General features: G+C 36.3%; 1 protein-coding gene across 1 annotated transcript in view; it reads right to left on the bottom strand.

Annotated features, from left to right (window-relative positions):
• Positions 1-25899, bottom strand: part of DDX10 (DEAD-box helicase 10) — a 258007-nt gene that overhangs the window by 85975 nt on the left and 146133 nt on the right. Inside the window, exon 16 of the mRNA XM_021062753.2 lies at positions 15270-15326. Coding sequence (XP_020918412.2) covers positions 15270-15326 — 57 coding nt within the window. The remainder of the gene's footprint in view (positions 1-15269; positions 15327-25899) is intronic.

The raw sequence follows: 25899 nt of genomic DNA, 5'->3' as shown, positions 1-25899 counted from the left end.
ATAAAGTTCACTTCATTGATGTATTCAATAAATATTTATGAGCATGTATTACGTGCCAGCTATGGAAAATCTCAGTTGCTGCTCTCAGCGAGTTTACAGTCTACGAATAGAGAGACAATCACTAAGAATCAACACAGAACAATGCACAAAAAGTACAGTAGGGCAGAAAGGAAGAAATGCCTAAATCTGCCTGAAGGAGGCAAGAAAGGCCTCAAAATAGAAATGGTGCAAGGAGGAAGAAGCAGCTAAGGGAGGACATGCTAGGCAGAGGGAAAATTTGTGTAAAAGTAAACAATACAGGAGAACAGGCAATTTTAACTGATGTCCACAGGCTGGAAACAATGGTAAATTATTATAGTGAAGTTTTATAAAAAGCGAAAGGAAATGAACAATACTGTTTCTGCCAATGGTTATGCAATGAACTATTCTCTTTTTTAACCACTATAAAAAGGGAACTAACTGTGGACAAGAAAAGCAATTTTAGGAGAAGAAAGTATCTACTTGCAACATCTATTTTAGCTTTTAAGGCTCTCAAATGTGAATACTCTTGACTGCCTTGGAAATGAGGTGACAGTATGGCCTAATGCTAAATTGTCAAAGCTCTTTTAGAGGGCAGTAATGTAGATTTTGAATCTGGGCTCTGTCCTATCTGAGCTATGTGATCTCTGGGGAAGTGTTGTGATCTTTTTAAGTCTCCATTTCCTTATTGAGGAATGGAGATAAGGCCAGTTACCTCAGAGCACTGTTTGTGAGGATTAAAGCAACAACAATGAACCTTTCCACAGAAAAGAAAATCAGGAGTTCCCTTCATGGCGTGGTGATTAACAAATCCAACTTGGAACCATGAGGTTGCGGGTTCAGTCCCTGGCCTTGCTCAGTGGGTTAAGGATCCGGCGTTGCCGTGAGCTGTGGTGTAGGTTGCAGATGTGGCTCAGATCCCACGTTGCTGTGGCTCTGGCATAGGCCAGTGGCTACAGCTCCGATTAGACCCCTAGCCTGGGAACCTCCATATGCTGCGGGAGCGGCCCAAGAAACGGCAAAAAGACAAAAAAGAAAAGAAAAAAGAAAATCATGGACTTGGAGAATAGACTTGTGGTTGCCGAGGGGGAGGGGGAGGGAGTGGGGTGGTTGGCGAGCTTGGAGTTAATAGATACAAACTATTGCCTTTGGAGTGGATTAGCAATGAGATCCTGCTGTGTAGCACTGGGAACTATGTCTAGTCACTTATGATGGAGTATGATAATGTGAGATAAAAGAATGTATACAGATATGTGTAACTGGGTCACCATGCTGTACAGTAGAAAAAAAAATTGTATTGGGAAAATAACTATTAAAAAATAATAATAACAACAAAAATAAATAAATGAATAAAAGCAACATCTACAAAAAAAAAAAAAAAGCAACAGTGTATGTGAAGCCTTTAATTACAATATTTGTAACAGAGGAGGCAGTCAATGAATGACAGCAGCTACTAATTACTATTATGCTTATACACTGGGCATGAAAGTTATATCCCAAATTATTGTCATTATCAACTCCTAGTATACCAGAGGGAAAAAAGGTCTACCCTTTTTGACATCTTTTGGTATAAGTTTAACATTGATGCTACCGAAACTTTCAATTTAACAGTAATAAGTTTTGAGATTGTGACTGACAGTAGTATTAATAATGTCATTTTATTATATTTTTAATGTGACACCTTAAATACAATAAATCTAATTAGAGTATATTCAGTGCTCTTTGGTATTCCCTCTATTGTTATGCAGGGGTTGAAGGCAGAAATGAAAAGCACACACATAGTCATTCAGAGACCTTGGGTCTATCCCTGTTCACTGTTATTTAACTGGGAAGAATCTCCTATTCATCAAGGGCCTCCACTTCTTCATCTGATACAGAATGATTTGGAATATGGGTTTTCTCTTCAAAAGTTTATACTCTAGGGGGAGGTAGGAATGTAGAGCTGCTGTTTAAGGGGCACAGAGTTTCAGTCTAGGATAATGAGAAGGTTCTGGGAATGGACAGTAGCAGTGGTTGCACAGTAATCAGGAAGTAATTAATGCTACCAAACAATTCACTTAAAGATGGATAAAACAATACATTTTATGATATGTCTTAAAACAATACATAGTATTTTAAAAGAATTTTAAAGTCTGTGGTCTGTATGCCTTTAAATAACTCATTCACCCACTCATTTATTCAAGTATTTATTAATTGCTTTTTGTGAACCAAGCACTGTTTATAGGAGATAAAAAGAACGAGACTTAGAGCAGAGGTGGGAAAACAGACACAAGTCCAAATAAATGCAACAGACTATGAGATGTCCTTTAGGAGGCTGGAGTGGGAGTCCTTTATATCGAGAGGGTCAGAAAAATCTTCATAAAGGAAAAACTCATAAGTTGAGTGTTAAAAGAACAGCATGTATTAAACATGGGGATGATATGCATGTTCAGCACTATTTCTTCTCCCATATTTGACTTTAAGTCTTCACGATTAAAAAAAAGGACAATCTCTGACAGGGAACACTGGGAGCACCTCTTAAATAATCCAAGATGGTTACAAGTTCATATTTAGTTATCTCCTTCTTCATTATCACAAAAATAGAAAGAAAGGAAAAATTAATAACCACTACATTAATCTCCAAGCAAACCAAACCAACACTAGAATCACAATAAAAGCTAAACCTACTTGGCTTTTCATTGCTAATTCAAGAAGATATTAAAGGGGAAAACATGTCTTTTAAAAGATTCAATGTTGTTTATTTAAGAAGCAGAAGGACAGAATAATGGGTCTTATTTTAGCACTAAAAAAAGGTATTATTTGAGTAGCTTGCTTAGAGAAATCAAATGACTCATTGAGGGCACCATTAAATAAGTGATTGCAGCAGTACAGCAAAGGTGCCCTGGAAGAGTTCAGCCCCTTCAAATGGGAGAGCAATTTACTCCCAGCGAGCACCTTTACTTTCCCTGGGAATTTGGGACCATAAACAAACTTATGTTTCCATTATCTTGTTTTTAATTTTATTGAAAGCTGTCTGGTTTAAAAGAAACTAATCCTCTACAGCTCTTGAAATCATAAATATATTAAGAACAAAGAAAGAGACCAGTTAAATTTCAATGTTATAAAGTGCCAAAAAAGATAAAAGGGGGGAGAGTTAGAGGATTGTATGAAACATATGGAATGAGGAGGCATTTACCCCAAAATAAAAAGTATTAATTTTGTGTCAATTAATAAAGCACTGCCAAAAAAGAAAGAAATGCAAAGGCTAAGACAAAGAAAAGCTGTGCATGATCATTACCAACATTCATCAATGTCTATTTGTGGCTCTACAAGGAGAGATAATCCTTTAGCAGATAAGCATACAGTAAGATGTGAAAGGAAAAAGGTAGATACTCAAACATTGAAAAAGGCTGAGGGCCTACATGAGGAATTGTGTTGAAACAATTCATACTTATAACATATCTCAGCTCAGATGAAGGGGCCACCCAACAATGCAGACACAGACTGCTTTCCCGTCTTATTATGGTGTTCTCGCCTTGCTCAACTTACTTGCTATAATTAATTTTCTATGAATAATTGTTAGCCCATGTACCATACATCAGGTTTGTTTTATAAAGAAAAAAAAAAAAAAAAAGGCAAAAAGTAACATACAGAAAGAGCACAGGGCAATAAGAAAAACAGGAAAGGAGGATTCAGGGAGCCTGAGGACACAGCACTTTTGTGATCAAAAAAGCCAGTGATGATAGGTAAGTCATTTGTTTGCTATTAGCTTTAAGTTATTTGGGTAATTCAGAGAAGTTGAGAAATGATGGTGGAATAGAAGGACTCTAGCTCACCTCCTCTCAAAAGTCACAAATAACTGCTGAACAACCATCAACAAATTAGACTGGAAGCTACCCAAAAAAGATAGGTGACACCAAAAGACAAAGAAGAAGCTACAGTGATATGTTAGGAGGGGGTGCTTTTACAATGTAAGTCTTGGCATACATGCTGGGTGGGTACCCACAAACTAGAAAATAAGTATATTACAGAAGCTCTCCCACAGGAGTGAGAGTTCTGAACCCATGTCAGGTTCCTGAGCCTGAGGGTCTGACATTGGGAAGAGGGGCCCCCAGAGCATTTGGCATTAAAGGCAAGTGAGGCTTGAATGCAGGAGCTCCACGGACCAGGGGGAACCAGGCCACTCTTAGAAAGTGCACACAAGGTTTCATGTGCTCTAGGTCCCAGGGTAAAGCAGGGACTCTTTAAGAATCTGGGCCAGACCTACCTGCAGGTCTTGGAGGGTCTCACGGGGAGGCAAGGGTCAGCTGTGTCTCACTATGGGGGCAGGACAATGGAGGCGGAGGAATAATCAGTATCAGCTCCTTTGGAGGCTGCCATTTTAGAAAAAGCTGGCCCAACCCAACAGCATGCAGGTACCAGTGCTCAGAACCTCCAGGCCAAACAAAAAACAGGGTGGGAACACAGTCCCACTCATCAGCAGATAGCCTGCCTAAAGTCCTCCCAGGTACACAGCTGCCTCTAATCACGCCAGTGACACAGCCCCACATACCAGAGGGACCAGACTCAGCTCTACTCACCAGTGAGCTTCCCATCAGGAAGCCTGCCACAAGCCTCTTATCAATTTCACCCACTCAGGGGAATACACGAGAAGCAAGAGAGGCTACAAAATTCCAGCCCAGATAAAGGAGACAATGAACACAGAAAACTAGACAAAATGAAGTGGCAAAGAAATACAGTCTAGATGAAGGAACAAGACAAAACCCCAGAAGAACAACTAAGTAAAGTGGAGACAAGAAATCTGTATGAGGAATATTTTAGAGTAATGATAGTAAGGATGATCTAGGATCTCGGGAAAAAACTGGAGGCAAAGATCTAGAAACTATAAGAAATGTTTAACAAAGAAGCAGCATATTTAAAGGGAAAAAAAAAAAGACTGAGATGAACAAAAGAATAGTTGCAATGAAAAATACACTAGAAGAAATCAACAGCAGAATCTATCAGGCAGAAGAATGAAGGAGCAAGATGGAAGACAGACCAGTGAAAGTCACTGACATAGAACAGAATTAAAAAAAAAAAAAAAAAAGAATAAAAAGAAATGAGGACAGTCTAAAAGAAGTTCCCATCATGGCTCAGGGGTAACGAACCCAACTAGTATCCATGGCCTCGTTCAGTGGATTGAATATCCAACATCACCATGAGCTGTGGTGTGGGCTGCAGACACAGCTCAGATCTGGCATTGCTGTGGCTGGAGCACAGGCCAGCAGTTGCAGCTCTGATTGGACCCCTAGCCTGGGAACTTCCATGTGCGGCTCTTAAACAATAATAATAATCGAACTCTGGGACAACATTAAATGCAGCAACATTTGCATTATAGTGGTGCCAGAGGAAGAGAGAGAGAGAAATGACTGGAGAGTGAAGAGATAGTAGCTGAAAATTTCCTTAACATGGGAAAATAATCACTCACTCTAGTCCAGGAAACACAGAGAGTCCCATACAGTATAAACACAAGGAAGAACACCCCATGACACATATTAATTAAACTGACTGAAATTAAAGACAAAGAGAAAATATTGAAAGCAGCTAGGGAAAGGCAACAAATATTATACAAGAGGACCCCAATAAGGTTATCAGCTGATTTTTCAGCATTTTGGCTGCAAGCCAGAAGGGAGTAGCACAATATATTGAAAGTGATGAAAGGAAAAAACCCACAACCAAAAATACTCTATCCAGCAAGTCTCTTACTCAGATTTGAAGGAGAAATCAAAAGCTTTACAGACAAGCAGAAGCTAAGAGAATTCAGCACCACCAAACCAGCTTTACAACAAACACTAAAAGAACTCTCTAGGCAGAAAAGGCCACAACTAGAAACAAGAAAATTACAAATGAGAAGGCTCACTAGTAAAGGCAAGCATAGAGTAAAGACAGGAAATGATGCATACTCAAATATATCAAAACCAGCGATCATGAGGAGGGTACAGTGCAGGATATTAGGAATGCACTTGAAATTAAGAGATCAGGAACTTAAAACAAGCGTGTATATATACAGACTCTTATACCAAAACATCATGGTAACCACAAACCAAAAATCTACAATAAATACACAAACAACTAAGAAAAAGAGTTCTAAACACAATGCTAAAGATAGTCATCGAGCCACAAGAGAAGAGAACAAAAGAAGGGAAGAAAAAAGACCAACAAAACACATTCAAAACAATTCACGAAACGGCAGTAAGAACATACATATCAATAATTACCTTAAATGTAAATGAATGAACTGCCCCATCCAAAAGACATACAGTAAATGAAAGGATACAAAAACAATACCCATAAAAATGCCATCTACAAGAAACCCACTTCAGTTCTAGGGACACATATACACTGAAAGTGAGAGGATGGAAGAAGATACATTCCATGCAAATGGAAATCAAAAGAAAGCTGGAGTAGCAATACTCCTATCAGACAAAACAGACTTTAAAATAATATTACAAGAGACAAAGAAGGACAGTACATAATGACCAAAGGATCAATCCAAGAAGATATAACAATTGTAAATATATATGCACCCAAAATATATAACAAAACTGCTAACAGCCATAAAAGGAGAAATCAACAATAACACAATAATAGTAGGGGACTTTAATATCCCACTAACAATAATGGACAAATTAGCCATACCGAAAATCAATAAGGAAACAAGCCTCAAATGATGCATTAGACTAGATGGACTTAATTGACATTTATAGAACATTCCATCCAAAAGCAAAAGAATACACATTCTTCCCAAGCACACTTAGAACATTCTTCAGCATAAATCACATGCTGGGCCACAAATCAAGCCTCAGTAAACTTAAGAAAATATAATAATATGCATCTTTTCTGACCACAATGCTATAAGATTAGAAATCAATGACAAGAGAAAATTGGAAAAACACAGACACATGGAGAGTAAACAATAAGCTACTGAAACCCAAGAGATCACTGAAGAAATCGAAGAGGAAATCAAATGATATATAGAGACAAATGAAAAAGAAAAGAGAGTGATCCAAAACCTACAGGACTCAGCAAAAGCAGTTCTAAGAGGGAAGTTTATAATACAAGCTTATCTCAGGAAATAAGAAAAATCTCAAACAATCTTACACCTAAATCAATTAGAGAAAGAAGAACAAACAAAACCCAAAGTTAGCAGAAGAAAAGAAATCATAAAGGTCAGAAAAGAAATAAATGAAATAGAGATGAAGAAAACTATAGAAAAGATTAATGAGACTAAAACATGGTTCTTTGAAAAGATGAACAAAAATGATATAACCTTAGCCAGACTCACCAAGAAAAAAAAGAGGGCTCAAATCAATAAAATTAGAAATGAAAAAGGAGAAGTTGCAATGAATACAACAGAAATACAAAGAATCAATCATAAGAGACTACTACAACAAACTATACGCTAATAAAAGGACAACCTACAAGAAACGGGTAAATTCGTAAAGGTACCTACCACTTTACAAGACTGAACCAGGAAGAAATAGAAAATATGAACAGACCAATCACAAGTACTGACATTGAAACTGTGATTTTAAAGTTTCCAACAAAAAAAAATCAAGGACAAGAGAGATATGCAGGCAAATTCTATCAAACATTTAGAGAAGACATAACACCTATCCTTCTGAAACTATTGGAAAAAATTGCAGAAGAAGAAACACCCCCAAGCTCATTCTATGAGGCTGCCATCACCCTGATACTAAAGCTAGATAAAGATACCACAAAAAGAGAAATTATAGGCCAATATTACTGATGAATATAGATGCAAAAATCCTTAACAAAATACTAGCAAAACAAATACATCAATACATTAAAAAAATCATACACCAGGATCAACTGGGACTTATCCCAGGAATGCAAGGATTTTAAATATCTTCAAATCAGGCATCAAATTGAAGAACAAAATCATATAATCATCTCAATAGATGTAAAAAGCTTTTGACAAAATCCAAGACCAATTTATGATAAAAACCCTCCAGAAAGAGGGAACCTACCTCAACTTAATAAAGGCCATATATGAAAACGTACAACTAACACATTCTTAATGGTAAAAGCTGAAAGAAGTTTCACTAAGCTCAGGAACAAAACAAGGACATCTACTCTTGTCACTTATTCAACATAGTTTTGGAAGTCCTAGCAACAGCAATCAGGGGAAAAAAAAAAAAAAAGGAACCCAAATTGGAAATGAAGACATAAAGCTGTTGCTGTCTGCAGATGACATGATACTCTACAAAGAAAATTCTAAAGATGTTACCAGAAAACTACCAGAGATCATCAATTAATTCAGTAAAGTTAAGGGATACAAAATTAATACACAGAAATGCCTCACATTTCTATACACTAACAACAAAACTCAGAAAGATAAATTAGGATACAATCCCATTTACCACTTCATCAAAATAAATTAATTAAATAAATAAGTACACAAATAACCCTAGGAATAAACCTACCTAAACCAGCAAAGACCTGTACTCTGCAAACTCTAAGACGCTGTTGAAAGAAATCAAAGGTGACACAGACAGATGGAAAGATATACCATGTTCTTGGATTGGAAGAATTGATATTGTCAAAAATGGGAGTTCCCATCGTGGCTCAGTGGAAACAAATCTGAGTAGCACCCATGAGGATGAAGGTTCGATCCCTGGCCTCTCTCAGTGGTTTAAGGATCTGGAGTTGCTGTGAGCTATGGTAGAGGTCACAGATGCAGCACAGAACTGGTGTTGCTGTCACTGTGGCATAGGCTGGCAGCTCCAGGTCCTATTTGACCCCTAGCCTGGGAACCTCCATATGCCATGGGAGTGGCCCTAAAAATAAAAAAATAAAAAATAAAAAGAATATTGTCAAAAATGATACTAACCAAGGCAATCTAAAGATTCAACACAATCCTTATCAAATTACCCATGGAATTTTTCAAAGAAGTAGAACAAAAACCTTTAAAATGTATATGGAAACACAAAAGACCCTAAATAGCCAAAGTAATCCTGAGAAAGAAAAATGGAGCTGGAGACAATCAGGCTCCCTGACATCAAACTATACCACAAAGCCACAGTCATCAAAACAGTATGGTACTGGCACCAAAACAGAAATAACTGATCAGTGGAACAGGATAGAAAGCCCAGACATAAACCTATGCACTTATGGTCAACTAATCTATAACAAAGGAGCCAAGAATATATGATAGAGAAAAGACAATTTCTTCAGTAAGTGGTGCTGGGAACTGGACAGCTACATGTAAAAGAAGGAAATTAGAATATTCTCTAGCACCATACACAAAAATAAACTCAAAATGGATTAAAGAACTAAATATAAGACTGGTTTACTATAAAACTCTTAGATGAAAACATAGGCAGAACTCTTTCTAATATAAACCACAGCAACATCTTTTCAGATTTACCTCCTAGAGTAATGAAAATAAAACAAAAATAAACAAATAAGACCTAATTACACTTAAAAGTTTTTGCACAGAAAAGGAAATCATAAACAGAATGAAAGGACAATCCACAGAATGGGAGAAAATATTTGCAAATGAAACAATCAACAAGGGATTAATCTCCAAAATGTACAAACACCTCATGTAGATCAATGCCAACAAAACAAAACAAAACAACATCCCAATAAAAAAAAGGGCAGAAGATCTAAATAGACATTTCTCCAAAGAAGACATATAGGACAGCCAAAAAGCACAAGAAAAGATGCTCAATACCACTAATTTTTACAGAAATGAAAATCAAAAGTACAATGAGGTACCATCTCACATCAGTCAGAATGGCCATCACCAAAAAGTCTACAGACAATAAGTGTTGGAGAGAGTATGGAGAAAAGGGAACCCTCCTATACTATTGGTGAGAATGTAAGTTGGTACAACCACTATGGAAAACAGTATGGAAGTTCCTCAAAAAAATGAAGCTAGAACTACCATATTACCCAGGAGTCCTACTCCTGGACATATATTCAGAGAAAACCATAATTCGAAACATACATGCACCCTGCATGCATCACTGAAGCACTATTTACAACAGCCAAGACATGGAAGCAACCTAAATGTCCATCAATAGAAGAACGGATAAAGGAGACAGGGTATATACACACACAATGGAATATTATTCAGCAATGAAAAATGAAATGATGCCATTTGCAATAACATGAACGGACCTACAGGTTATCATACTAAATGAAGTAAGACAGAGAAGGACAAATATCATATGACATCACTTCTATGTGAAATCTTAAAAAAGGATACAAATGAACTTGTTTGCAGAAAAGAAGAAACAGACTCATAGACTTTGAAAACAAACTCATGGTTACAAAAGGGGACAGATTTGGAGGAGAAATGGATTGAGGGTGTGGGATTGGCATATGCACACTGTGGTATATTTAATAGTTAGCTAATGGGGACCTATTTACAGCACAGAAACTCTACCCAATAGTCTGTGATAATCTATATGGGAAAGAATCTGAAAAAGAATGGATGTGCATATATGTATGACTCAATCACTTTGTTTTACCACAAAAATTATCACAACATTATACATCAACTATACTTCAATAAAACTTAAAAAAAATTTATTTGGGTATTTCAAAAATAACTAGTATCTATGGTTGTATGTATTTAAATAGAACCATTATTTCAAACAAAAGCTTTCCTGGGTCATCAGTGTACACAAAGCGAAAAATGGGGCTGCTCTGACTGAAGACAGAATGGGAGCCTAGATCCTGGCCAAATACCCTTCTGTGTCCTGAAGTGATGGCGGCAGCAGCGAGGGCTGGGGTGGGTATGTGCACCTCCCAAGAGCCCCCAGGTTACTCAATGTGCCATTTAAAACTGCTAGAATAGATGAGTGACTTACATTCTTACATATCATGGACCAGGGAAAGCTCATAAAGATTTTGAAGGGCTGCCATTACTTTGCCAAGTAAAGAGGATTTTAAAAATCATTATTATTATTTCATAAATGAAAGGATATTCCAGCACAAAAGAAACTAGAAAGAACATAATATCAAAAGAAATAAGTTTAGCTTTACTTCATGAAACTACCACTAGCCAGAGCAAAAGATATTGTAAACCAGGAGTTGCCATTGTGACACAGCAGAAACAAGTCCAACTAGGAACCGTGAGGTTGTGGGTTTGATCCCTGGCCTTGCTCAGTGGGTCAAGGATCTGGTGTTGCTGTGAGTTGTGGTGTAGATCACAGACACGGCATGGATCTGGTGTTGCTGTGGCTGTGGTGTAGGCCGGCGGCTACAGCTTCGATTAGACCCCTAGCCTGGGAACTGCCATATGCCTTGGGTGCAGTCCTTTAAAAAAAAAAAAAAAGATATTGTAAACCAATAGATTAGGAAAACCCAGACCATCTCTCAAGTATATTCAAATTCTAAAATTAAGCAACTTCGTTTTTTACTATTCTGAAAGAACTAACCAAGACCGCTTTAGGTATCTAAGAAACTATTTTCTAAGACTACTATTTCTTAAGTACATCAATAACATACTCCAGGGTCACTAATTCTTTTAAAAAGCAATTAAAAAAACAGAAAGATAAAGTTAAAATTTACAGTGGGTATATAACCTTAACCTCAAAATGTACAATACTATTTTAATTATTTTCATATCACTTTTCCCATGCCTAAAAAATTAAGAACTATAAGCATCATCTGTAACATACTCCAAGCAACACTTAACTTTCAGATGTTTAAGTACCTCTAAGCTGTTTCCTACTCTTTGCTCCTTCAAATTCAGAGTTCAGTTTTATCAACCATATACTTTATTTTAAAAAGTTCTACTTTCTTTTCAAGAGTAGCACAGTGCTGAGATATTTCTGAGGATCTATTTCCTCAAGTTGCAGCACTGTTGTTCCTTTTCGTTACATTTCTGTAAAATCCTTCCCGCCACCAGAGATTGTTACAAGTACTTGAGACCATCAAAGTAATATGAGGCAATCTAGCCAGATAATGAGGTAAAGCTATATTTCCCAGATTATATAACCTTAATGAATCCAAAAAGCAATGTGGTCTATTGATCATTGCTATAACTACTTTTTCAGATCTCAATTTAAAGTTTCTAACTTATAAGAACATACAACATCCTCTTAGCTTAAGAAAAAGTCAAATATTCCTTAGCAGTTCAAAATATTTCTCTGCTAAAGAAAGTTTTGATACACAAAGACCTCTATCTCACAAATCACTAGATATTGGATATCCTGAAAACTTTCTTAAGAGTCTCAACTTCGTATCTCTCTCTACCTCCTGACACTGCATATAACATATTCTAGGCAGATCTTAGATCTATCTTTTAACAAGAAGTTATATCAGACTTCTCAGAGGTCCATTCCAACTTTACTTTACTGTACTCCAACTTTAAAGCAATTTTTCTTATGAATACTTATTATGTCAGGGAAGAGATAACTGCCAAGTATCATTTACAAAACTGAAAATTCACAATATCATTAAGGCTTCTCTTTTCTGGGAAATAGAGATAATTTCCTCAACTTTTAAACCAGCATTTCTTTTTCCAATTTTTAAACCAACCCTCTGTATCTTCTATGTTCCTCCTGTAATGTGTTGTTTGCTGAGTGAAGCATAAAACAAGATAGAAAGACAGCTCCAAGTCTCTCTTTCCCATAATTTCAGTTTCTATGCATTGATTTCTCAAAATAGCTACAAATGGGTAAGACGACACTTCCTGGTATACAAAGTCTGCAAATACCACTTTCTTTGACCACTAAGACAACTTGTAGGTATAGGTTCAGTGACTGAAGGATGCTCTGGATTGAAGCTGACCAGAAGGCCTCAGAAGGCAACAGTTAAGTCACACAATGACTATGTTTAAACATATTAAAGAGAAGAAAAGGTTTCCTCTAAAACAAAGTCATATCCATCCTTTAAAATGTGAGCATATACACACATGAAGACACACACAAACAACAGGAAAACCTGATAATTCATCTCATATGTTTCTTCTCTAGTATCACAGCATTTTGGGCCATCAGTTCTCTACCATGTCCCCCCAGCATTTCCTGGGACTGTTTCCAAATGGCACCTGAAAAGCCATAAGAGCCTCCACTCCAACTTTCATTTGAGAACAAGCTGGGTGTGAAGAAGTTAGTCCGAGCTAATTCCTCAGGCTCCATGAGTCAGCCTGAATCTGTCATTACTGCCAGCCCTTGGTGTTCTGAGGAATGTTTGGGTCCTGGCTGTACCCTGTTCTCTCATCCCTCTGCTAACATCCCTTACTTACCTGAGGCTGCCGTCTGAGCACTCAGACAAGGCTGTGCAATGGACCAGCTCAACCACTCAAGAGCCATCGTGAAACACAGCCTCTGCCTCCTGAAAGCTCCTGGCTGAGCAGCAAAGCCATGTCAGCTGTTCTTCTCTTTGTTCCCAGTACAATCCTCAGTGGTTATACAGAAATGAGACAAACCCCTCGACAAGGAAGTCTTCCTCTTTTCTCAGACAACAGAAAACAAACACACACAAACACGGGAGGGCTGTGGACAGAGGGGTCTTGCTTGAAGAGTTCACTTTGGTTCCTCCCCAGAAGCAAACTTAACCCTGACGGGCTTTATAGGTGTTCATCTCCCAGCTGGCACAGTATCAAAACTAAATACATACATCAACTCATAGGGAAATAAAAGAAGAGGCGCAAGAGGCAGGCTCAGAGGTGAAAGCAATTTCTTATAGCTTAAGCCACTCTGATAGGTGAGGCATACAGTATAAACAAGCATTAAAAATAAACCAGATTTGGAGTTCCCATCGTGGCGTGGTGGCTAAAGAATCCGACTAGGAATCATGAGGTTGCAGGTTCAATCCCTGGCCTTGCTCAGTGGGTTAAGGATCCGGCATTGCCGTGAGCTGTGGTGTAGGTCGCAGACGCGGCTCGGATCCCACATTGCTGTGGCTCTGGCATAGGCCGGTGGCTACAGCTCTGATTCAACCCCTAGCCTGGGAACCTCCATATGCCGCAGGAGCGGCCCTAGAAATGACAAATAAAAATAAAAATAAAAAATAAAAAATAAACCAGATTTAGTAATATACCCAAATTTGCACAAACCACACAAAGGAAACACAGTAACAGGGTTTTCTTTTGGCTCCAGATTGAACTTGTCATTTTATATTTCATGTGCAGAAATGAAAGCTTCTTAGTAAAAATAAAACAGGTTTATTTTAATAGTGAACATGCAATATTCACAGATATCAAGTGCTTTCATCAGATTTAAGATTTTCTTCTTAAATTTAAAATTTTCCCCAGTGGTCCCTGAGATCTCATGTCTATGCCATGACAGTTTACATCTGTATTTTAAAAGCAAATGCAGACTCTGCCACCTGATTTAGCAGTCAGGCTGTATACACTGTAGCTCTCGCTTTTCAGGCACCTTTGAAGACAGAGTGATATTTAATACTGAAAATATAAGCAGTCTTTTCATCTTACTCTGTAGAGTAATTGCTTCCCACTTCAGAACTATAGCATGAGTTATCATCTCTGACTTGCTAAGTGCCAGGGTCAGCATGGAAAAAAAAACGATAAAGAACATTATGGGTTTACTCAAGGGAGTCGGATCTTTGCTAACTGCTAAGAAGAAATCATGGCTAGGCAGGCATAGCACAATGAGATACAGCATGAGAAATGACACACATTTCCGGTTCTAGGACATCATTTCTACTAAATGTCCTTAGAATGCAGAAGCTGAACCTTCCTTGGTGTCAAACGCATCAGGTAATATTGAGGTTGCACAAGGATGATGGTGTTTACAACTCTACATGTATTTGAAAGAAACCGAGCTTAGACACTTGCTGAAAATTTGTTTACAGAATATAGTGGCGATGGGAAATAGAGAACACTTTCCCCTAGATTCTAGGAGCTGAAGTGACCAATGCCTTCAGGGTTACCTGCTATCAAGTTGGTTCATATCAGCTGTCTCCCATTGGAAGATGACATATAAAAATTCCTCTGAGGCCTGGCCTACAGAGTAAACCATCTCTTAGACTTGATACGCACAAAATAAAATGAAAGAGATGGCACGGGTAGGAGGGCAAAGTCCAATCAACAAATTATGTATTTTCATCCTGCCTCACAGACGAAAGAAATGAACATGAGAAAGTAAATGACACACATTCAGCCTTAAATCCAATTCAAATGTCATGATGCATAAATAAAAATAAAATAAAATACATATGGGAAAGAAGAGTATTTAAATTTCACAGAAGGTTACAAACAATTTTCTCATTAAAATATAAACTCTTACCTTTGCTTGTCTCTTATTTGCTTCTCTTCTGGCTTCCCTTTCCTTCAATCTTTTCTCCTACATGAAAAGGGGGGAAATTAGTAACATATAAGCTTATCTAGCAGCTACAAGTCATACTATACACTCAAAATCATTTTTCTTAAGCCAACTGATCAGGGGTATTCATTTTTCAATAGACATTAAGTACTTACTATGGGATTCGCATAATTTTCATAAACTTTAAATAATGTGGCAAACAGATCTGGAATCAAATTGCACTTCTACCATTTACGAGCTGTGCAATTTTGATCAACATAGTAGCTACCTCCATTTCCTCACCTAAACATGGAGATAACAAGAGCAAAGATTTCATAAAGTTGGTATGAAAATTATATAAAATAACACAAATGCTCAGCACAATGTCTGACATATGACTAGTATATAATGTTGGCTATTAGAATTAAAAGAAAGAAATGCAGTGATGATTATTTCACTTTCCTCTAAAAGCAGAATTTATTAAGGACATGAAATTCTCATCCTTGGAGTTATTAGAAAAGTGGCAGTATTTTTCTCAGAAAAACAATGAAAGATTATTCTTATAAGATGCTATTTTACTCAATTGCTTTATAATTTCCCCATTAGTTTTCCAGTGCACAGGCAGAAAATGCAACACTACTGTTTTTCAAAATAAGAAAATAAATATGTATAATAATGAAATTCAAACAACAAAATGGAGCTAAAGTTTTTGTTTTAAATTATAAAACACCCCTTCAAAAAAAAGGGTTAAAACAATAAAAAGGCTATTCTCAATCCGAAATTCATAGCTAACTACACACACACATATATATATATTTTTTTAATTTAATGAAAATGAACCATTCTTTCAATGGTAACAAGTCACTAAAGAAAGAACAAATAATTTTTTCACAAAGTAATATGAAATTGCAACCATGATTTACTCTTCGTTAAATATCCACTAATATAAGAATTAACAAGTTTTTTCAGTCTGGACAATTTATCATTACCACCATGCTTTACTCATGGCTTTCTCCAGATTCAAGGACCAGCTCTACTACATACTCTGAAGACAGACCTGAGGCTGCTCTGTTGCTCACAACATTGAGAATGAAAGGCAACTGTTATGATACAAACTATTCACTTACCAAGGTTTATAAGCCCCCTTTTAATGAAATGAGAACATCAATGTTAAAAGTTTCAAAGGGGGTTAAATACTAACTAATGCAAGGAGGAAGGAAGTCCACAGAACTTACAGATTCAGTTTTTATAATTTCAAGGAAAGATAAATTCTAAGTGAAACTAATAAAAATTCAAATGGCAACTGTGAAGATGTCATATCCCTAAATAACGCATAATGTTAAATTATTCTGTTACGTGATTATTATTCTTTCTCTACCCCCATTTTGGAAAGAAAAAGTATTATGCTGACTTCCAGATAAAACATACAACTAAATAGGCAGGTAAAATTTAAACAATGTGCAATTATTCAGAGAAACATTCTAACGATTACTTGGAAGTTTCCATATCAAGGTTAGCTGGAAAAGGAAAGGTGAAGAAGATTTGTTCATTGTCAAAGCGCTTAATAAGTGAGAGATTGATCTCAAACATGGGTCTTTGTGTGCCAGAGGTCCAATATTTCTTTCCAACACATTCTAAAAAAATTTAAAAGTCAGGATTTGGAGACCTTAACATATATGACACCTTTAATAAAAAGAAAAACAAAACACCTTAGTATTACTTTAACAAGCATCCAATGAATGCAATACTTATTAAGACTCTATAATATAAGTGAACTGGTTCTCTACTGAGCTTCAAAGAGTTGTTCTGTCACTAAATAATCTCAATGTGTTCTCAACTGTGGGAGGGGAAAAAAGTTAGTGGATAGCAGTTTTTAAACACTTGCACCCAAATTTTTCATAAGAGTTGGCACCAATTACTGACTCTCTATGAGTATCAGCAGACTATAAAACAAGTGAATGTAGCAAAACAACAGTAATGAATTTAAAGCATCTGATCATAATTATGCTTACTTTAACAGCTAGCTTTATTCAGTTCGTGTATGCATGTGTTTGTAATTTTCTCTCTTTTTCCCCTTTCGTGCATACACAATTTAGTTCCATTTTACACAAAAAATAATTTTTCATGTTTGGAAGGAAAAATTAAGCAAAAACAGTATTTTATATTATTCTACAAAGATCACAGCGACTTAAGCGTTGTACTGCTTAAACTAATTTTAAAATTACAGCTACATGAAACATCAAATAATTAGAGAGTAATAAAACTGTGCTTTTATTAATATGTATCTGTCCCTTAGCACTTTATATTGTTATTTTCTTATTATCAGTAGTATCACCAAATTATTAAATATCAGCACCGGGCTAAGTGTTGTACATATATTTTTAAATCTATGCAACAAAACTTTTGAGGTATTATCATTCTATTTCATAGATGAAAAAAATTGAAGAGTAAAGTGGCTGAGTAACTTGCTTGATATCACAGAGCCAGTAAATGATAGATCTGCGACTAAAACTGGGTCCATCGAGCCAACACCCCCAACTCCTCAACTCCAGCACACGACTGTAACCTCTTTCTCTCCTCCTTTAGAAAGCTTACTTAAGCTTTGTAGTTGAGCAGTGTTTTTTATCTTATCAATATGTTTTAGCCAAATGCTGCATTTCCTTTTATTACTAATGGTCTGCTAACATATGGGCCCTTCATCCTGATAGCAATTTTTTGCTGATAGCATTTTAAGTGCATTAATTAATGAATGTTTGCCTGTCTCCTGTACAGTAAAAACAGATAACTAACCACATTTAACAGTCACACAAATTGTTGTTGTAATTACTCAGTAACTGGCCTTCTCCCAACACACTAGAGTATCTGAAAATGGCACTTCAAAGTTCCAAAGAATAACCTCAACATGCTCACTTCAGAAAAACTCTCTCTAACCAAGTAAAACAAAATCTCTTTTTGGGGGTGCTTTTCATCTAGCCCTTTTAATCATAGCCAGAAAAAACATATTGGCAAGTTTCCACTACTACTGAACTCCAGTATTAATTCATTATAGCAATGAAGAATATATTAAAATTTGAATTTAAATTGGCTATCAGAATTCACATGTACATGCAAGTGGAATTTTTCCTTTTAAAATTTCTACCACAGTCTCAGGTGGATGAGGGACATTCAAAACCTTTAAAATATCAAGTGAACATGACCATGGCATAAAGCTAAAGTATAATAAAAAGAACAAACTTTCAATATTGGATGAAACAAAAAGAAAATCAGAAAACTTTTCTTTCTTGCCTTAAAAAGCTGCACTAGCACTCTACCTGAAAAGAAGCAACAGTAAACATTAGTCTTTAAATAGAGAAGACTAGGAACTAGAATTATGGTAATCTAAAATTTGGGAAATAGATATAGGGAAGAAAGTACATTTTTTTTTCATTCGCTAAGGCAAAAAAAAAGTTTGTTTGTAATAGAAGAGTATTTGAATTATAAATGACAATTCAAAAATAAAAGGTTGGATTAAAATGACTAGGGGAAAAATATAATTGAATTCAGTTATTGAGGTCCCTCCCTTCCACTTAATTTTACGTGGTTTAAATGCTTTAATCCTTTCTTCTCCTATTTTATTTGTGAAGATAGATTGAAACCAAAAGGTATTTTATGCCAACAAAAAGGCACGATTTTATCTTTAGTTCTGCCATGCTAAAAATGATTAAGTATAAGAAGAGCATGAAATTCAATAATAAAAATCAAATTCACAAGAGACAAGAAAACAGAAAAATTACATTTCAAGGTACAAAATTCTCCCTTTAGAGATGTTATTATGTGTCTGTCGGCTTTTCACACACTACAGATCCTTAGCTTCAGAAAAGAAAGTACCATGAAATATGAATTTCATCAGCAGTCAGAACTATGTATTTAAACCATTTTCATTCCATGGTGATCTTGGAAATTTGTAGATTTGGAAACTCATATTTTTCAGGGGGTGGTGGAAGCATAACCTATTTGAACGAGTCTCAGGAAACTGTGTCAATCTGCTAAGGAATGGAGGTCCCAGCTGTCACACAGAACAGGATGGGACATCAATCTTCATTTCTGTATTATAGGAACCTCTTTTTCAGGGAAGAAAATTGGCTCAACAAGAGTGAGAAAAAGAATGATTACAAGGATTTTTGGCCTTGAAGACACCCCCTGCCCTCTAAGAACAAAATCCCAGTAAGCCTGAATCGCTCCCAAGAACTAAGAACACAAGCTTCTCTGATCTGTTATCTGTTCTACAGTGTTTTATTTGAACAGTAAAAACTGGTCTTCCATATATGTCTATAACAACTATGATAATGGTGTAAAGACAGGGGCAAAAACAAATTTACACAGAAACACAGATTCATTAATTAATTCCTTTAAATATTTGCTGAGCTCTTATATGCCAGGCCCTGTGGTGGGTTCTAGGTATTCAAGCATGGGGAAGACAGACACACCTAGCTTCCCCAGGCTTTGGAGTCTATGACCTAATCTTGTCAGATTTCTGAATTCCATTAGCACCAAATTCTGCCCCAGCTCCTCAGCCTCACCAACTATCGACCATCAACCTAACAACCACCTTATCTCTCAAACACCATATAGCGGTTTAGAAAAAGTTCACAAAACAAAGAACTTAACAAATAAAAATAGAGATAATAAACAGGTCAAAGACTTGCCACACAGCTGGTAAGTTCTATATACGCTTGAGTATTGACCTCATTTCGGATACGAAAAAAGGCCCAAGTACCAAGATGCTGGACTGAATGTCACAAGATGTTACAAGCTCATGAGAATAAGACAGAAACTTCCAGGTATAAATTACAGGCAAAGGTTCTGTAGTTAGAACCCTATAAATAAGCTTTAGTCATAAAGTCCGTTTTAGAATTAAGCACCAGATACTCTGTCCGTTGCCCTTGTAACACTTCTGACATTAGTAAAACTTCGTATGATCATATGAGCTAGACCAGTCTCTGACAATGCCTTCGATGCCTAAATGGTCACAGCTACGTAAAAGTGGATTATGGTCCTAGTACCTATACAGCTATGCAAAGACCATTCAGGGAAAGGTAATGTTAGCATGGAGTCCTAAACTAAACTACTAACCACCATGCTTATTTTACTCTCAAATTTCTTTGAGACCAATGACCTTGCTCTGGAAACATGAACAGTTTCTATTATTTGTCATTCCTTCTTCGAAATCCTCCTTTCCCGTTGGCATCCTATACCTTTTGATTCATTGCTTTGGAGTTATCCTGTTGTAAGAGGGTAGGTGATACCTCCTGATGGTAGGAGATGGGTAGCAGTCACATGGTGAAAAACAGTGTGCAGAGTAACAAAGACCTTGGTGACGTCCCAGGGCTATTCTCTGGGAGCCACGAGGCTCTGGACAAATTACTTGGCCCTTATAAGTCTTAGTTGTGTCATCTGAGTAAAATGAGGCTAGAATCACTTCTGTCAGAAGTTACTTGTTAGCCTATAATACAGTCTATAACACATACTTAGTGCAGGGCAAACTGTTACTTGTTATTACTATTGTTAATGTTCTTGTTACTACTATTCCTGAGATGCCCGATTACTGCTTCCCTCCTTCTCCACTATCATATAAATTTATGTTTAAGATACCTGGATTCCATGCCAACTCAATTCCCTGCCAACAACAACAAAACAAAACAGATTTTCTAAAAAGTCCCTTCAATTTTTTCTTAACTTTCTAATATTCATGCTAGTAGTGAGTAGAACCCAGAGCATTTTTGCAAATAGTTCAGAGCTGCATTTTGATGTGGTTATGGCTTTAAATACACAATCCAAAATGGATAAAGTACTCAAAGCAAATTTCAAAGAAGTGAAAGGGAACCTCCTAATGAATTGTTTTCCACTCGCAGCTGTTATAGCAGATATTATCACACTAAGTACAAGCAATCCTTCAGAGCTAAGAATGATGACATATGCCACAGAGCAGATTTTCATTCCATTAAAGTAAAAACCTTTCAGTGATATGATCCATGGCCCATTTTTAACAATTCTGATTGAATTACCAGAAAGAAAAATTTGTTTCCCTGCAAAAGTAGTGCTTTTGCCTTTACAACTTGCTAATTTACTAATGGTTTTTTATATGCAAAAAAAATATGGCTTTTGCTATAATTTTACTTTTGGTAAATAGTTTCAGGAGGTTTAGCAAAGAAAAGAGTAACAAACAAATTGTGTATAGCCACTTATAAACTGCCAGGGAAAGCTGAGGACCAGAATGGTCTCAGAAGAAAATAACGCTTAATGGCTGCAATGAAAACCCATGAAGAGAAATAAAGCTACTGACTGGGTGACCCCAAGGAGTTACACAAGAGCTCCTGAGGTCCCCAGAGTGAGTGACCAAATTCCAGCAAGTGGGCAGCTAAACTTTACTCCCAGTGATGCCATAAACTGTACAGCCTTTATTTTTTACTTTCCTTTTTCTTTTGCTATAAACTAGTTAAAATTCTATAGCTCCCAGTTTCTAAATCTTTAGGACAAAGACCTTTACTTGAGTCACAGTAGAAATTACACAGCTTTCAGAGTTTGGTAAATGAAAATATGAGTCAAGGATGGGTATAATAGCATGGAGGAAAAACAGGGGGAAATAAATGAGTAGCTGAGACCTACAATACAAAGACCAAGTGCATATTCAAAGTTATGGTACAAGATGGTTAATTTTAAAGAGCAAGAACAAAAAACTGCTTTCAAACAGAATTATTAAGACTAAATTCACTTATATATTCATTTACGTATTAACCATCTTCTCCTTTTAAACCAAAAACATAATCATGAAGTATTTTAAACATGCTAAAAGAATATTTCTCAGCTCATAAAAGCTTCTAAAATTGACACATCTTTTTAAAAATATAGTATGTGTCATAAAATATGTCAAATACAGAATTATAGATTTTATAGTTTTCTTTTCACATGTAAAAGCCTTTTAGGCATATTTTCATTTATAATTTTGTGTCAAAAGTTTAGCCACCTTTTTCTGTCTTCATGAAGTAAAGCTTATTCTTAGACAATAAAGTTAATATTTCAAGTAGTCTTTAGGAACACACAACTCTTCTCAGTATACTTTCACGGAAATTACAATATTATGAGTGACAGCTTCAAGGCAAACATAATTACATTTGCCCAAGGTAAAACCTCATTCTAGAAGAACTAAGAATTATCATTAGACTAATATACTCAATTAGGAAAAGACCTGATTTCAAAACCAATAATGTGCTCAAGTAAATGCAATTATGACAAAATAAACTATGCAGGATTTATAATAACATATTAAATTTAAAGTAAAAAATTAAAGTAAAATTTTAGAAACCACTGGAAAATAAGTGAACAAGAAGGAAGCCTTATCATCAGCAAGGAACCTGACTGGTCAGCAGAGACAAATGACAAATTAAAATTTCATTTTTCAAACAGGAAAGATACTTTTATTCCCATGCCTTACTATACACAGGGTCAGAGGATCTCTCTGATCACCTGGTATCAACCCCTATTCTCACTCCCCCAGAATAAAAAAACACAGTCCACACTGGTGACTGGTGATTCCAAATGGACTAGGTAATACCAGACTAAGGACTCAAATACAAGTATTCTCCCCGAAAGCACAACACTCTTTCATCAAACACTATGACAAATATTAAAACTTGCCATTTAAGGAAATATTCCATATGCCTTCCGGGCAGAAATCCAGACCATGGCAGCTTGGTACATAACTGATTCGAGCACCTGTATTGTGCCTTATGTATGCTATTGTAATAAACATACTAAGTACTCGCAAACATGAAATTTCCACTAATTAAATATACAAATATGTGTGTTTAAATAATAATTTTACTTGAATGAAAATACCAAGAAATGAATCATATTTGTGCCAGGCACCGTTTACATTCAGGCTGAGTAGAGAAAAGACTATCTTTGTTACTTCCTTGTGCCTTTTTTAGGCTACATAATATTTTTGACATCCAATACAGAAAGTATGCTCTGGGCCACTTTGTGCAGAATATACTTATTTTATATAAAACAAGATATGACTTGTTTTTCAAAAAGACCTCATATCTATTTTAGTTACAGAGGACTGTCTTCAAAACCAGTAGCATGCAAAGTTCTTGTGATTTCTCTCACAATTGTATCAGCACCAAACTGTTCTCTTCAACCTTGATGATCACAGTGATAGTTTAGAAATCATATGCTACATTTTAACAACAGTGCAAGAAAAGTAAATGAATTATATAAGAGCTCAAAAATAAGTGAAATGAGAAAGTGCCTACAACCTTTCATGCAACAAAGGAAGAAAATAAGAATATGTATTTCTATTTACCAGTCTTTGCATAACGAAATTAAACAATAATTAATAAAAAGTTACCTACGGGGTGGAGGTATAAATAGGAATGACAGGTATGGGCAGAAGCAAGACTTCTCAACATTACTTTATCACCTTGATTTTCAAAAAATGTGAAGATACTATTCATATCAAAACAAATTTTTTTTTTTTTTTTTTTTTTGGTCTTTTTGCCTATTCTAGGGCTGTTCCAGTGGCATACGGAGGTTCCCAGGCTAGTCGTCTAATAGGAGCTGTAGTTGCGGGCCTGCACCATAGCCACAGCAATGCGGGATCTGAGCCCCGTCTGCGACCTACGCCACAGCTCACAGCAACACCAGATCCTTAACCCACTGAGCAAGGCCAGGGATCCAACCTGCAACCTCATGGTTCCTAGTCGGATTCGTAAATCACTGAGGCATGACAGGTACTCCATCATCTCAAAAATTTTAATATAAAAAATTGAGGCAAAAAAAAGATTCTGTGCAGTGACAGAATGTCCATAGCCAACTATAATTTAATTATAATCTTCTTGATGGCTGAGGAACCCATGCATTTTAAACATTCCATCTTCACAGCCCAGGGCAGAGCCTAGCACACTAACTCCATTAAAAATATACAATAGTGAACTTGAAACTAAGTTCCTAAATGTTTCAGAAATAATATTCCACGACCTGGATACAGTAGTAACTTGCACACATGGGGAAAGTGGGTGAAAGGGAAGACAAAAAAGGGGAGGCAGAGGAGGGTACAGCTGGGGGAGGGGAGCCTTTATTTTATGTAAATTTTCCATATTTCTTTTACCGCTGGCTATAATTTAAAAATAAAGGATAAAGTGTACTTATGCTGGATAAATACTCTAAGACTATAAGTGGAAACATAACAAGCTGCTGACACTCAATATTATTATAAATTTCAATAACAAATTGTTAACAGCAATGGGGGAAAAGTTCTCTCAATAACATAAATACTCAACCACTGCCACCACTACATTTCAGGTCAGGTTCATTTGTTCTCCATAGCTCTGGAATGGTTTTCCCACCATTCACTTCCATCCCTGAAGCTAACTTCAATATCTACTTTTTCTTATTCATTAGATGTTACTGTGAAGCTGCCTCAAATCTTAAAATAGAGAAATAAGAACTGCTGCTCTATTAAAAAAAAAAAAAGTTTATTGAGTCACTGAGGTCAAATGGAAGTCAAAAACTACAGGAATTCTTCTCAGGATATGGTTAATAATGTTCACATCCAAAGGCTTTAAAGTTTTTTTTTTAATATAGAACTTAATATTATAGCAGTGATTTGTGAGTATAATACAGTGCTACCCTGAGATCACTCATTTCCTCAAGGCCACGCTGCAGAAACTTCTTTAAAAACGTAAATCTGTTTTACTTCATTAATTGACTCATTTATCTAATGAAATGTCCACTTTTAAGTAGTGTGAAAGGACAGTAGTGTCATGAGTGACCAGAATGGAATAAACCTGTTTCAAGGACAACTGAAAAGTGCCAAGTTTAAAGCCAACAGGGAACATGCCTATATAGAAACACTTCCTCTCACAAGCTTTCTCTCTTTTTTTTTTACTTTTTTTTCTTTTTGCTTTTTAGGGCTGTACCCTCGGCATATGGAAGTTCCCAGGCTAGGGGTCAAATTGGAGCTACCGCTGCCAGTCTACACCACAGCTACAGCAACTTGGGATCCGAGCCGCATCTGAGACCTATACCACAGCTCACGGCAACGCCAGATCCTTAACCCACTGAGCGGGCCAGGGATCGAACCCGAATCCTCATGAATCCTAGTCGAGCCACGAAAGGAACTCCTTTTTTTTTTTTTTTTCTTAACATAGTAAATTTAATTTTATATCCACTACTAAGTAATTGCTTATGGAAAGAAATTTAACTACTAAGTTGAAGCTAGAAATTACACTAATGCCACTCAAATGAGTGAAATGTGAAACAAACTGCATCCTACACACCATGGAACACAACTCAGTAACAGAAAGAAAGGAGTGCTGTACAAAGAACAATTTGGATCAGTCTACATTCATGCTGGGTGAAAAAAACTCAATCCTAAAAGCCTATGTACTACATAGTTTCATTCATATGGCATTCCTGAAAGGACAAAATTATAGAAATAGAACACATGGGATCCCTCTGTACTACTTCTATCAACTACATGCGCAACTGCAATGATCTCCAGATTAAAACTTTAACTGAAAAACAAATCACTATAACTTGGGTCACCTCAACCAAAAGCAGATTTAAGTGACAC

Source organism: Sus scrofa, chromosome 9, assembly GCF_054392235.1.
Source record: "Sus scrofa isolate SSC_HxYL_T2T_F1_AM1 chromosome 9, Sscrofa_HxYL_maternal_Yorkshire_Landrace_v2.0, whole genome shotgun sequence".
Classification (NCBI taxonomy): domain Eukaryota; kingdom Metazoa; phylum Chordata; class Mammalia; order Artiodactyla; family Suidae; genus Sus; species Sus scrofa.
The sequence above is the reverse complement of the archived record's forward strand: the minus strand, read 5'-3'. Positions and strand labels throughout refer to the sequence as shown.